The sequence below is a fragment of the Hydra viridissima genome, unplaced genomic scaffold (assembly GCF_058129835.1).
Source record: "Hydra viridissima isolate aposymbiotic clone 2 unplaced genomic scaffold, HvirCarnegie_v1 scaffold_12, whole genome shotgun sequence".
In the NCBI taxonomy this organism is placed as follows: Eukaryota; Metazoa; Cnidaria; class Hydrozoa; order Anthoathecata; family Hydridae; genus Hydra; species Hydra viridissima.
The window spans coordinates 14,580,502-14,596,270 of NW_028324311.1; the positions used below are offsets into that span (position 1 = coordinate 14,580,502).

Here is a 15,769-nt window from a genome sequence, read left to right on the forward strand (position 1 = left end):
AAGTGTTTGTTTAAAGTTGTTGATGTTGAAGATGAATTAGTTATTAGGTGTGTGTTACAGTTGGTACGAAACTTAATTCTCTAGTTAAAAGTTGTTTTTTGTAATCAGACAGGTTATATATAAGAACATTTGTTAAAATTTTGTTAGTAGAATCAGTCATTTCTCTTCCACTGAGTCGAGACGCTTGTATTGTCTTATATTTTTTACTTGGGTGGAAGATGAGAATAAACATTTGCAAACAGTTAATTGTTTCGTGGCACAGTAACATTGATTTATTATGTATGTAAAAATAAATTAATTTAAGGAATTTTTGCATTGGATTTTGTTTGTTTTAAGGGTAATAATTATGCTGATTTATGTTTACTGTGCTGATTTATTATGTATGTAAAAATAAATTAATTTAAGGAATTTTTGCATTTTTTGAAATTTGCAATTTTTTTTTTCAATTTTTTTTTCATTTTAATTTTTGTTTCATTCATAAATCTGCAAAAATGCGTTATTAAATGCAGTGTACATCTTTAAAAACATCGTGCAGTCAGTTTTGAAAAATAAGGCTGTCTTTTGAAAATGTTTGTATATTTAAAGTATGTTAAAATGGAATGTATATAAGTAAAAAAAATTTTACTTGACACATGTAAAATCAGGTAAATCTGTTGTAGTGGGCAAAGTACAAGCACCATTTGGTTTGTTGCAAAATAATACTGATCCATTCCTCTCTGGAACTTTAACAATTTTTCCATTTGGATTAGCTAAAGTTAATGATGATTCTACCCCAGAGTTTAATGGCGGACTTTCTTCAAACAAAAAACTCCATGATGGTGAAAATGGGTAGTTCGGAATGTCTGAAAATTCTAAAGACAATTCAAATAAAATTTTTTTTTTCTAAAACAGTTCTATTAACACATTTAACGCGTTTCCATTAGGATATATTAAGTTATAGATATATACTCAATATAGTGCAGTGTTCAAAATTTCCATACCAAGACTATACCTAAACACTATGAACTCTAAAATGTGCCTGTGAGGAATATTAAATTGGAGAAGTAAGTTTTGTTTGACCTTCAGCTGACATGAGATTTGTATTTTGCAGAATTGAAGTTTGCTCAAGTATGATAGATCAACATGCTCAAGTATGATAGATCAACATTTAACTTAATAAAAACCTAAATACTTGAGTTCTCAAATTAGCATGCCAAATTTTGCTTTGAGACCAATGCATGGTAGGATAACGTTGTGTTTATTTTGCCATTATTTTGTTAATGGAATTGCAACATATGAAGGTTAAACATAAAAACTCAATTTTTTTTTAGAACAATCAAAACTTTAAAATGCATATAAAAAAATAGAATTGTGTTTTTACATAACAAAAGTTTCAAATTAGTTTTATCCTCGTGTTATTAAAGTTTAATGACTTCAGGAGGAAACCTTTCTTTTTTTTAATGATAATTTTGTTTTCTAAACTGAAATGTTAGGAGATGTATAATAGTCTTTACTTTTGGACTTCTTCATATAGAAGACCCAGTGATAAAGCCGTTCTTATAATTAACTGTAGCTGGTTCATGATTTAGGATTTTGTGATCGTATAGGAGATGTATAACAGTCTTTACTTTTGGACTTCTTCATATAGAAGACCCAGTGATAAAGCCGTTCTTATAATTAACTGTAGCTGGTTCATGATTTAGGATTTTAGTATCGACTGCTCAAGCTGGAGAAGGGTAACGAATTTTTCAGACAAAACCTGCTAAACCTGTTTTAAATCTAATATATATACATAAAGAGGGCTTAGTGTAACTTTGCAAGTTGTTCTTTGTTCATCCCAGTAGTTTCAGCATCAGAGGATGGCAACACTTTCCTGCACCACTTTGTTTGTAAAGTGGTGCAGGAAAGTGTTGCCATCACCTTATGAACTTCTTGCGTGCAATATGAATGACTTTCAAAAAGCCTTTTGCGTAAATGGAGTTTAGATAATTCATGTTAAAAATCATCAGTTGAACGAGAATGTTATATAACTTTGTTAAATGTTATATATTTTTCGTGTGTTTGGTGAACTTTCACTTTTTGTGTAAAATTGTGTTCAGTTGATAATTTGCAGTATGGACTTTCCCATCTGTCATGTTCATTTAAATTTCTGAGTGAAATTGACATAACTATAAAAGGCTTTAAAGTCTGCATATTTTAGAAAAAAATGGAAGGCTATTTATACCTTCATATTTACATTCTCAAAAATATCTAAATTAGATTTATAACTGCGGTTTTACAAATCTTGTTTATTGTATTTGGTGCTGTTTAATACATAATCTTAATATATCAAAAACGCTATATTTCTCATTTGTCCTTGTCATCACTTTTGATTCAACTAATCATGAAATTACCTTTAGTTTCCTGATGTTTTTAAGAATAATAAGTTCTTTCCATTAATTTATTGGAATCATATTAAAAGATGGTAATAGTATTTTAAAATCGTCAATATGATATGGTAGTGAGGATAACTTACAGAACTTCGGGACAACTGATTGTACTTTGGAACATCTACATATTTGCAGTTGATTGAAATGTACGATAAGCCATTGAGGTCCCCAAAATGTTTTTTCAAATTTGGATCATCAGATAGATTTTTAACGAGGCTAAATTTCAGTGACTTTCCTGCAAGTGTGGTAGATAACTCAAGATCAGAAATATTAGAGAAAGGAAAAAATGTTTTGTACAGATTACAGGTAGAAACCAGGTATTTAAAGTTTTGATTTTTTCATACGTCAGTTTGTCAACTCGATTACATTTTATGTGTATCCACTTGTCACATAGATCACATTAGATCGCTGAGTGATTTTTAGCTACCGCTTTAAGGCCACAAATGAGTTGCATAAAAAAGAAAATCAAGAAAAAAAAGTATATGTATATATAAATATATTATCTGAGAAGGAAATTATTATCTAAGTTTACATAAGAAAATATAATTTTAACTAGTATATAATCTTTAGATAAAAAAACTTTTCATAAATCTTTTTCATTGACAGCAGTTGTATTTTTTCTTTATTTTAACTTTTTTGTGTGTGTTTTCTTGTCTTGGCATCTTGTTTTGTCTGATTTTTAACATGAAAATGGTATTGATATTTACTTTTCCTTCCTCTTCTAATTTTTTAAATTTACAGTCAACTTTAAATTTTGATTTTCAATAGAAACATTTTTTCCGATATCTTTGAGATTTTCACGGAAGCTTTTTTAACCAGAAATTCTTCTTGAAATACCTTATTTATTTTCTTTACTTTTTCCTTTTTCTTTTCTTTATACGATCTTTTCTTTTACAATTTTTTTTGTCCAAACTTTTTCTTCTACTTTTCAATTAAAACTTAATAAGTTTTTATTTAGCTTTTTTATTTTTCTTCGCCGTTAAAAAAATATGTCCGCCATTTGCGAAGACATTGCAGAGTCTTTATTTAAAAGAGGCAACTACTTTAAACACTAAAAGTTGGAACTATCAAAAGCGGCCTCAAAAAAATTACGAAATATTCATTAAATATTAAAGATAAAACAAATTCTGTCGAGAGGATGAGTGAGGTCCGGAAAAATTTACTCCGATTGGTATCTGGAGTCCAGGAACATCTGCAAAAAAGGGGTAGTAGGTAGCTTTTCGGTCGCCACCCCTCTTTTACAACCCTTTTTACCTCTAAGTTTGTAACGATTTATTTTAAAAGAAAATTTATTTAAAAAAAAGTCTGTTTAAAAATTGTAATGCAAACTTATCTTATTTTACAAAAGAACACATTGCTATCAATTAGTTTTTAAAAAATTTTTTTTCCTTCATGAATCAATTAGGTGGTCCCTTACCTAGTGAGGTACCACCTCAAGGCTCAAAGCGAAGTCCCCACAAGCCCTCCGCTCTCGGCGTCAGTTACTAATATTAGTTTAGCTCGGTTGCTTATGCAATTCATACATCAAAAAATAATAATAATCATACTAACTTGTGCATGTTTGAGTCAAACAAGGACAAAAGTCACCGGTTGCACTTCTCGCTGTTTGAAAGATGCTAATACAAAACAAACAAAAGACATAAAAACATGCTTTCAAAAGTGAACTTTAATAACACTCTTGAAAGTATAAGATTACTGTATTATATTTGTAACTTTTATTGTATAGGAATTGTTCGTAAAGGAATAAAGCTTAGCAGCTTAATTTGGCTCATAATCAAATCTATACTTAATGTTCGATTTTGAAAATCGAGACGGGGTATTGAACGTATGTTGCATGTTACATATTTTTTGTTAAAAAAAAAAAATAATAATATTTTATTTCATGACGTTTTGTAATAAGAGTTAGTTGTGAAATTGTGAAAAATAAAGTGCAAAAGTATTCCAAATATAAAAGTATTGCAAATAAAAATATTTCAAAAAAAACGTAAAATAAAACGCGTACCACAAAAATAGCCAGAAAGTAATCATCGCGTTACATGAACAGTGAAAAAAGATTTGTATTAAGAATACAATTTGGATTTTTAACTCTGCTTTGATCTAGGTATTTCAATTTTTAATATTATATCTATTTCTCTTCTTTTGAGTTCATTCAATTCATCTCTATGGTTACAAAACATTTTGTCATTGAGTAGTTTGATTGAATATTTTCACATTTATTGCCTGGACAGAAATGAAAATTAAAGAACCCTACTGAGCTCTAAAATGAACAGATCCGCAAATATTACGTTGTAAATCATCTAATAGAGTTTAACATGAACATCGAGACAATTAATAATATTTATTTGATTTAAATTTTACTTAACTTTTAAGTTTTACAGACCGCATGTTATAAAAATGTCTATGAAATTAAAAAAGTTAATGAAAAATTAAATTAGGGTAAAACACCCTACGTTTCTTAAACTGCCACCAGTGTAAAAACCAATATATTTTAAGCTTACCTTTTTACATCCGCAACATCCTCCGCTTTATCTTCTTCAGTATATCTATCTCTAATAGCTATTCTGGATGTGCTACAATTTTTTTAATTCACCTTTAATTGGATTGGTTAAAAAAAATATTTGAAATTTATATAATTGTAACAAGTTAATGTAATAATTGTAACAATTAAAAGTAAAATTGATTTTAAAATTGTTTAAAAGCTTTTAAGAAAGTCTGAAAACAGAAATTAAACATGTATAATATTATTTCACCTAAAAATAAAATATTTCTATACGATGATGACGATTACTATTTAATGATTTAACTTTAAAATATATTATAGTCATTCAGTTATATGCTTTAATTTTTTCTTAAAAAATTCCTATAACAAAAAAAACAATGTGTCATGATTTATAAAAAATTGAAATGGAAAAATTATCAACGGTTGCGACTACCAGCAAGTGGGTGTGGCGAAGACTTGCAAAGATTTAACTGTTTATTACATGGCTTTTTTCAAATAAAATTGAGCCATACGTGTATTGACCTATTTGTCAGAGTTTACATTTTATAATAAGGACAAAAAGTGCCAATCTTTTTTTTTTTTTTTTAATTTTTGATGTTGATTATTAGTAAGGGGGTTATACTGCTTCCAAATTTTCATGCATCCTAATAACACCCTGAAAAAGAAAAAAAAAATTAGATTGTAAAAAACATTTTTTGAGTGATTATCCAAAATTTTTTCTAAAATTTTTCATTTGTGATTTAGGATATTTTAAGACAGTTTTTTTTTCGAAAAAACTCCATCCCAGACAACACCAAATCGTCGCCCAATATCGGCCCAATAAAGTTTTCTAATGGCTATATTGGGCCATCAAAAGCCATCTCTTTGCAAGATTCGCGGAGTTTTGGCGTTTGCTGGCTGGCTCGCACAGCCGATAAAGGATAATTAATCGGCACGCTCGAGCGTGCATATTGGTAGACTATACTGGAAAGTGATTGGGCCTATCTCAGCCTAGACGGGCTGAAGAATAATGATTTTTTTAAATTAATATTTATAAAAATTACTATTTATAAAAATTTATGGCCTTCATTGCTTTAATTTGCTAAAACTGTTGATTCAGTTGTCAAAACCTGATATAACTTTGTATCAATCTGTATTATTGGAATGGATACTGCGCCTTCATACTGGTCAAAGAGACGAAAAATCATGAAGTCAGTAAATAAAATTATGACTGCTATTGATGAAGAATCTGTCAGGTGTAAAACTATTTATTTATATAGTGGAATTGTTGCGCTAAAAGGGCATCTGCCAAACGCTCTGTATAAAAATTTTCTTTTGTTTTTTGTTGGGATTCACTGTTTAGCTAGTCCTGATCTGTGTGCAAGTCATGCAGATTATGCAGCAACTCTTCTATGTGCTTTTGTTGAAAATGCTTTGGAAATTTATGGTAGAGGATTTATTAGCTACAATGTACATGGCTTGATACATATAGCAGAAGATGTAAAAAAATTTGGATCACTTGATAGCTACTCTGCATTTCCGTTTGAAAACTTCCTGGGACATTTAAAATATTTGATACGTAAACCACAATTACCTCTACAACAAGTTATTAGGCGTATATCAGAAAAGAATGAATTATTAATAAGAAATCCTTGCAAATCTATGGAAGAAGGCATTCCCAGAAAGCTACATGACCAAGGCCCTGCTATATTAAATAAACAATCCAGTTGTTTACAATATAAAGAAATTTTTATAAATGGTTTATTTTATACTACCTCAGAAGGAAACAATTGCGTAAAATTAAATAACAAGTTTTGTTTGATTCGAAATATTTTAAAGTTGGATAGTGATGAAAACCATTGGGTTGTTTATGAAATTTTTTTAACTATTGAGCCCTTTTTTAATTATCCTGCTAATTCTTTGGAAAATTTTGATATTTTGAAGGCATCTAATTTGTCTAGTCATTATAAAACTGCCAGAGTGGATCAAATTCAAAGGAAATATGTGATGTTACCATACCAGACTAAATTTATTCTTATTCCTCTGTCTAAGTAGCATGTATAAATAATCGCTTAAAACCTATTAAAATCTAAAAAGTCTCTTTCTCTATTTCCTCATATCTCCTACAAGGTTAATTTATACAAACTTTTGCTACAAGGCACAGGGGTCAAGTTACTTCTTAAGTATTAAACACATTATCCATTAAAGGTTCGCAGTAACCTGATGATTTAAGTTTTCATTAACATTTATTGAATTTAGATTTAGGTTTAGATTGAAAATAGATTTACCTACAATTGTAAATACAAACCTTTAAGCGCATAGACTTGTCTTAATTTGCATTTGTTTTATGTTAAAGTATATGTTTAAAAGCAATCTAAAAAAGAAATGTTTTTAATAAATGATTTAGTTTTCAATTACAACATTTGTTTTTAAGGCTCCCATCCCAAAACTGTAGAACTAAAATGCTGTAACTTTGCTTGTTGAAACTTTATTATAAATACAAATTATAATGCTTGCACATGGCTTGTGCAAAAACATAAACATATAGGTTGAATGTGGTAAATTCATTTTTATTTGCTATCATATATTATATATATATATATATATATATATATATATATATATATATATATATATATATATATATATATATTAAATAAAATTAAATAAAAATTAAATTTTTGTTTTTTTCTTTTAAATGTATGTACACATTAAATATCAAAGTCAGAAATGTGTCCCAGAAAAATGTGTCCCACTAGAAAGTAAACCATTGATTTTAAGCATATTTTTGTTTATACTTTTTTACTTAATTTTTACAGCATACTATGTTTCATCTAATTGAGTTTCAAGAGGGAGTAGCAGTAGTTCCACATTGTTGGTTAATATAGGAATCCAATAGCTGCTATTGGCCTCAGGCAATAGGTGCCACACAATGGGCAAAAGTAGGAAAAGTCCCCATATTGAATCATAAAGACTGGCCCATCTATCAATATTGGCGGTTATTGAAAAGCGGAGGCAAGTAAATTTGTACCAATTCTATAATTATACTATACCCTGTAAGCTTAAATTTTTTAATGGATATGTCAAAAAAACAAACACAGTGGGTAGCATTATTTTATACCTAGTAGTTAAAACAATTCTAAAATTTATTTGTCCCAGATTATGAAAAGATGAGAAGGGCAGAAGTTAAGTTGTTGGATAAAACTGACATTTCTTCAAGTTGCTCTGAACAAGTAATTGAGCCAGAAAAGAGGAAAAGGAAGCAGAAACAGCAATGGTATGATATATTGTTGCTCTAGTTTTTAACATTTAGTTGTAGTGCAGAATTGTGATATTTTTATTTTTTTTTGTTATACATAACTCAGTTATTAAAGAATTTATTTTTTAAAAGAAAGTGTAAGATATATAATTAGGTTATTTTGTCAATATTAAAATTACCCTTAATTGATTTTAGCAACAGGGCTGTACCAAGGGCACACAACAAATTGTTTTCCTTAAGGGTGACTTTTGAAAAAAAAAGGCTGTTGGTCAACTTTGTTTTTATATATAAAAAAGAGTGTTTATTTGTAAAATTGTATTTTGAATGATGTAGATTTCATTCTTTGTGATTATTTAAAAAAAAACTATAAAAAATAAACAGTTAAAAAAGCATTTAAATTAGAAGCTGACTTAATTAATTCAAGAATAAATGCAACAAACTATTGCAACGAATTTATCTTAAGGCAGAACTTTTTAAAAACATCATATTAAATAAATTATACACTTGGATTAACTAACAGTATAGCTGTCATAGCACAATCTCTTCTGTTATTGTGTTCTGCAATTGGTAAAACAATTGTAACAGCTTAACTTTATTATTTATTATTATTTAAACTAATTTAAAAATAAACACACTATAGTGCGTTATATAATTTTACTAAATGCAATAAAAAGAAACCAACTTAAATTCTATTCAATTAGATGCACCCAATTTAAAATGTAAAGTGCAGCTATATTGTTTTTTAAAATTTGGTTGCAATTTAAAGCACGTTTTCTTTTAAAATAAGAATGCAAATGCATCAAAATGAAATTAAACGTACTCTTGCATTTTGAATGTTTCAAAATAACATTTTCTTTTTATTCAAAATTCTTGTGTATTGTTTTTTTATTCCTTTTTAAATCACATGACAATAACACTGAACATTTTGTTTTTATTAAGTAAAATAAATTTCCATTTAAACTTTGTCAAACAAAATTAGCGTAATAAAAAGTATGAATGAATTCTTTTTTTATAAAAAAAAAAAAAGGACTATTGATTATCATAGCGGACGAAATTCATTAGATATCATAGTAAAACGAAAATAGATTATCATAGTAAAACAAAAAATGTTCTAGAAAAAATCATAGGGTACACTCCTGTTCTATTAAGTGCAATTTTTTTCAGTTTATTGTTTGAAAAAATTATATTGTTTTAGGGTTCCTGAATTTGGATCTGATATTCAATCCAAAGTGTTAAGAAGAAATCATCAGTGTTCGAGCTCAAGCTCAGAAGAAGAACTACAACCATCAAAAAATGTGGTGCATAATTCACTTCCTGCACCACCGACTCCACTTCAAAACGTACCAACATCATCTCATCAAATGTTTGGTCAACCATCAGCACGTTCTGCTTCCACAACTCGTAAGTTTTAATTTTAGAATTTATTTTTAGGCCTTTGCCCTCAAATAACTTAGACTTTGAACTTTGTTTATCAAAAATATTTTTATGTTTTAAAATATACATTATTAGCATGTAACATGAAAATATTTTTGTATTTATAGTTCCTGATATAGTAAAGCATGCAGTGGCTGAGGCTGTTAAGCCTTTTTTCCAAAGTGTGTTCAAGCAGCTGGAGGAGCTGAAAGCTGAAATTAAAGAGCAGCGACAGAAACAAGCCCCCATTGGGAAAACTATGATCTTCTGGAATTCAACCGAATTCTTATTGAAGATTCTGATCAGAGATCAAGAACAGTAAGCTATTTTTTATTAATTTGCAAATTTTTATCTCTATTTTATTAAATTTTTTCTTTTTTTATATATAATAATATGTTATATAATTTAAAAAACAGTTGTTATATATTTTCTTAATAACAATCATTTATAAAATGACATATAACTGCACTGTTATTGGTTTTATTCAAAAAATTTGATTTTTCTACTGTGTGGCCAATTTTTCACAATAAGTTGACCATTACTTTGGTTAAATATTCAATTCATATGCATGTGACTTTTGCGAAGACTTTATGCGGAGGCATATTTAATAAGAAGTTCAGGTTTCCTTTCTAACCAATGTAGAAAAACTTGTCCAGAGGTGGGTTTCGGATCGCTGGTTTCTGAGACAAGCGCGCTACCACTGCACAACTGCTGCTATTATAAGGCAAACTGAATATTAATATAAAGTAATACACTTATACAATAAATTCTATTTGTAACTGATTTCTTTGGTTAATCTGGGAAAATTTTATCATTAAGCTAAATATTCCAAGTCTATTTATCAGAAACTTAGTAAATAACAAGCAAAGCATGCATAATAGATTAAATGCACGATTAGAATTTTTTTTAAATTTTAATTAGTTGTGGTTGGGTGGCAGATCCATTTGCAGATTTATCATAGCTTATATGTTGCAGATCTATCATAACTTATGTTTTTTTTTCTTAGCTTAACTATTTGGCTCACATTGGTGGGAATAGCCAGGAAGACTGTATGAGAAGAGTATCAAAAAGAATTTTGACAGCACAACTCTCAATCCTATACAATTTCACTGGAAGAAAAGGAAAGCTAGAGTTTAGTAGCCTAGTTGGGGTGAAAGATGTGATATATGGTAAGTCTAGGCATTTCATAAATAAGCCAGTTGCCCAATATATTTGGGACATTCTGAAAATTTTATGAAATATTTTTTGAATGCGCTTAGTATTTTTATTTTGTATTAATTTTGTATTAATTTCTATTGTTGAATTATTTTGACAAACATTAGCTTTCAGAATGTATGTAAAGTTGTCATTTGTTAAGATTTTAAAAATTTTTGTCATTTGTGATGTCATTTAATAAATTAAATGCTCTACCCAAATTAAATTAAATTGATGATAAAAAAAAAAATTATATAAATTTGGAAAATGGATTATCTAATTATATAATTATATAATTAATTATATAAATAGGCATTGACTGTAGTTGGCAAGATACTCCATCTAAGATGATAGTATGTTGATTATTGCGAATATAAAATTTAAAATTTAGAATTTAAAATTTGCAAATCAATATTCTTGTTTTATTTTTTTTTTTTTGCTTAACTATACTCTAGAGTCTGAAAATTATTCTACCATTAAATTTTTTTTAAAATAACTATAATAAATAAATGTCAAATATGCAATTTTGTTAATCTAAAGAAAGAACAATAAGAGAATAATAAATGATTTAAATGTCTTTTCTTCTGTAGTATTTCAAGTTTACAAATCATTTGAAAGAAATATGCTTATTTGATTTTATGGTTGTTAAAATTTTAATATAGTATAGGTGGTACCCATCCACTGGTTTCCCTCTTTTAAGATAGTTCTTCAGATTCTCATACCTTCTTCCTTCCTTCCTTCCTTAATTTATCTAATTACATAATTAAATTATTAATCTTTTAATTAAAAGAAAAAGCAAAACATGTTGAATAAAAACTGAATGAAGTATGCAGTGTGAAGAAGCTGATTCTAATTGATCAAGATGCTATTCATAACAATCAAAACACCCAAAATCAACCATTAATATTTTACACGCTACCTAACAAAAATGAAAAGACGCCAACGCCCAAAAACAAAGCAACAAATATAAAAACGAGAAACCCGAAGAAGAAGGGGATGAGAGAGAGAAAGAGAGAGAGAACCTAAGAGATAGGTTACGAGAAAGCTAAGAAAATTGTTGAAAGTGGGGAAGACCAGTTACCGTCATAAGGGATATACGAGTGGGCATTTAGGGTAGGGAGATTTATAGTTGGTTACATGATAAACGATAAAAGAAGGAACAGAAGAATTAGTAAGAAACAGTTTTTTTATATTTTAAAGTGGAGAATATATTATTTGTTAATAACAGTATTAAAAGTAAAATATTTGTTATTCATAACGAAAATAGGGAAGAAATATATCGCGCGCCAAGAAAAGTACGCGCGCATTGTAATACAAGTCAGAGTGCTACCATTACACAGAACCAAGAGGCATCCATACAAAATACACCCTATCCTCCTAAAATACAAACCATTAAACCCCATTCCTAGTAAAAGGAAGCCCCGTCTCACTTTAGAAAACATTAAGTAAATCAATATAAAACCCCGCCTCACAGTAGTATTTTGTGTAGTAATTTACTTTTGATTTTGATTTTTTATTGAAATTACACATTAGGGTTTTAATCTGGTGTTAATATGAAAGTGTCATTGTAATTATTAATTTAAACAGACAAGACGTCTGTGTTTGTGACTTGTTCAGTGGTGGCGGATTGAAGTTTTATTGATGTTTTTTTTCCTCTTTCTTTTCACCTCTATTTAACCTTGGTATTTCTTCATGTAGATGCAGTATGAAAAAACTTTCCCGCCGCGACGATTAGTCAGCTGGATAAGATCCTGTCAAAATGGCCTTCAGGTTCAATTGACAGGGACGGCCTAAAAAAAATTCGCGAAGAGAGGCGTAAAAGTTTGGAAAGTTCTGTGGAAGACGTTTAATTTTTCTTTTTTATAATAAATAATTATATCAAATGTAATGAAGTATTTGTTTTTAATTAATTATATTTTATTTCAAACAAATTGACAAAATATATTTTCAGAAAGAAATTCAGTTGTTATCTTATGTATTACAAATTTGTTAGCATGGAAGTGACAGTTGTAAGCTCATGTTGCCAAATAAACATGTGGCGTGAGTATACAAATTCTAATATAGTGACAGGAATAGCCAATATTAGGCTTGTATAGGCCAGTAGTAGCCTATATTTGGCCGTGATTTGGGACATTAATGGCCAATGTTGAGCCATGATTAGCCAATCAAAACCAATCTTGGCCCAATATTGGAGCGATGATTCTGCCGACTATATGCCGATATTTACCCGGTAATGGCCCAATTTGCACTCCCCATTATTTGCCCAATATTGGCAGCCTGTATTGGCCCAATATTGGCCCAATGAAATTGTGCTGGCTGGGATGCTTTTATTTTTTAAGTCAAATTTTTTAGATACAATATCAGAACTTTCCAACAATAAGTTTTAACTCTGCATGTTTTTTTAGTGACCAAGTAACGAAGACAACGTTGCATGACGAACACTGGGTTTTTACCACATACTTTCTTTCTTACGCTTCTTCGAGTTGAATGTTCAAGAAACCTACTGAAACTTTTAAAACACACAGATCCACAAGTAAAATGTAAGAAATCATCCAATAGAGATTAACGTGCATATTGAGATAATATTTATTTAATTTGAACTTAACTTAATTTTTTAGTTTTACAGCCGTCATGTTACATAAATGTGCCCATAATTATGAAAGTGGTCTAAGTCATATATTTCTTGTTTCGAGATATTTAATGATTCGCATTTGAATAAATTTAAAAATATTTTTACATTATGCGACATTTAAAATAATAATTTTATTAGCCTTGATTAATGGAAATTTATTATAGATTGAATTTCATAGGAAAATGTTGTTTTTAAAGCTTGAATTGACTTAGACCATTTTCAAAATTAACTGAATATCCTATAACTGACTTAAAGTAATAAAAAATTGCGATTTTTATTTGAAATAAGAACTTTAACGAAATAATTCATAAACATTTTATTAATTATTTTTAAAAAGTAATCCATTTTTATCATTATTTTGAGTATTTAAGATTCTTAAAATTTTTAGCCAAGAGACAGATTCGTCCGCGGTATTTTTTACTCTTCTTGTTATTGATTCTTTTAGTGATTGCGTTGAAATAAAATCCGGCTGCGTCAGTGATCCAAGTCAAAAATTTAAAGTAGTTTTCTTTAAATTTTTGACTTAGATCACTTTCATAATTATGGGCACAAATGTCTATAAAATTAAAAAAATATTATAAAACATGAATTATACTTTTTTAATATATATGGATTCTATTTCAGAATTTTTGATGTTTTGTTTCAGGTAGTGAGAAATGGTTATAATAGTATAAACAATATTAATACAGTGTGTCCAGTCAGTTTATAGGAGGGCAAAGTTTTTATAATATCGGTCATGTTTTTTGAGAATCTAATAATGGAAAACAAAATGCGAAAAATCGGTAAGCCAGAAAAAATCGTAAAAACAAAAAAAATTGATTTTGAGTTAAATAATTTTCTTGGCAAAGAAAAGATGGAAAAGAAAATGCGAAAAAATCGCTGAAGAAAAAATCGCCGAAGAAAAAAAATTTTCTTGGCATAATAAAATGGAAAACAAAATGCGGAAAAATGAAAAAAACTCAAAAAATTGATTTTGAGTTAAATAATTTTCTTGTCAAAACAAAAGTTTTAAAATCTTTTTTTATTAATTAGATTTTAAGTTCCTTTATTTGTTGAGGCCTTTTTTTGTATGCGTGACACTTCTATCTTTTAGTAACATTTAATTATTCTACTATTAATTATTCTATTAACAATTAATTATTCTATTATTAATTATTCTATTAACAGTTAACTATGCTATTATTAATTATTCTACTAACAATTAATTACCAATAGCAAACCTGTGATTGGAAAAAAAGTTTAAACAAATTGCGCTATTTTTGATTTTTTTAAATCAAATTCCTCTGAAAAAGATTATATTTCTTATTTATTAGATATATAACCTCACCAAAAAAATTTTTCATTTATATTAAACAGATTTTGAAATACTGCTAAATCTGATTAGGTAAAGTATTGACCAAATGGTCAAGAAAAAATGAAGCATTAAATGGCAAGTTGTTGGTTTAAGTAAACAAAGAAACCAATCTCATGTTGCCATAGCAAAAATAGCATGTGTTTTAGAGGGGCGCGTTGAAATACATTTACAAAATTTAAAGAAACTGCCAAGGAATCTCCAAGGTGTTCTAGACTTTAAATGTTAACTGAAAGAAACAAAAAAGTCATTTGTTGTACGGTCCAATCAAATCCTTGCATGAGTTTTCGTAATTTAACCAGAGAATTCAATTATTCCTTAAAGAATATTACAACTAGAATAGAAGCAGTGAGAAAGGTGTTACTTAACAAAGATATAGGATGACATATCGCCATTAAATAACCACTTTTTAAACATGTAAATGAAAAATGGACTCATTTACATTTTAGAAATGAGGCAATTCTTGAAGTACTAAATTGCAAAGGAAATGTGTGTATTAAAGATACAGACATGAGGAGTATTCTTCTCCCGAGTTTATACCAAAATTAGAAGGAGGTGGAGGCTCGGCTGGAGTATAGGGATGTATTTCTCTCAAAGATTCTAATGTCAGCAATATATATACCGAAAGAATCAATCAATATGGCTACAAACATACTCTAGGAAAGTGTTTGACAACCGGCTATATAGTTTTGTGAAAAAGCAAAAGTTAGATTTTTTAGCAGGATGGTGCCACAGATTATACTGCGCGTTAAACTTAAAAATGGTTCAATGAGAAAGTTTATAGAATTATTCCTTTTTTTGATTGGTTGCCTGATTTACATCCTATTGCATGTATGGAGCTGAATTGACGGAAAACTTGCCAAACATAAAGTAACTTCAGTTGAAAATTTTTACAGTTATTGGAAGTTTGGGCGTAACTTTAAAAGGATTACTGTATGAGATGAATTGAAACTATGCCTCTTTGGGTCCAGTTATGCAAAAAAGCTGCAGGAAGCTGTTTTCGATAATAATTTTTAATTTTTTTGTAAAGATT

General features: G+C 28.6%; 1 protein-coding gene and 1 pseudogene across 2 annotated transcripts in view; one reads left to right on the forward strand and one right to left on the reverse strand.

The window, feature by feature from the left end:
• The window catches only part of LOC149881450 (uncharacterized), a 27,495-nt gene extending 15,977 nt beyond the window's left edge, over positions 1-11,518 (reverse strand). The window contains exons 1-4 of the mRNA XM_090069883.1: positions 11,428-11,518; positions 4,411-4,998; positions 3,960-4,024; positions 626-851 (exon numbers count right to left, since the gene is read on the reverse strand). Of these exons, the coding sequence (XP_089926009.1) occupies positions 626-851; positions 3,960-4,024; positions 4,411-4,436 (317 nt within the window). The 5' untranslated portion in view covers positions 4,437-4,998; positions 11,428-11,518. The remainder of the gene's footprint in view (positions 1-625; positions 852-3,959; positions 4,025-4,410; positions 4,999-11,427) is intronic.
• LOC145187095 (uncharacterized) lies at positions 7,530-12,726 on the forward strand (annotated as a pseudogene). Its single transcript, XR_016446051.1, has 7 exons — positions 7,530-7,902; positions 8,047-8,164; positions 9,342-9,547; positions 9,688-9,877; positions 10,566-10,728; positions 11,544-11,924; positions 12,452-12,726. The product of XR_016446051.1 is annotated as an uncharacterized LOC145187095 (transcript).
• Positions 12,727-15,769: the final 3,043 nt, after the last annotated feature.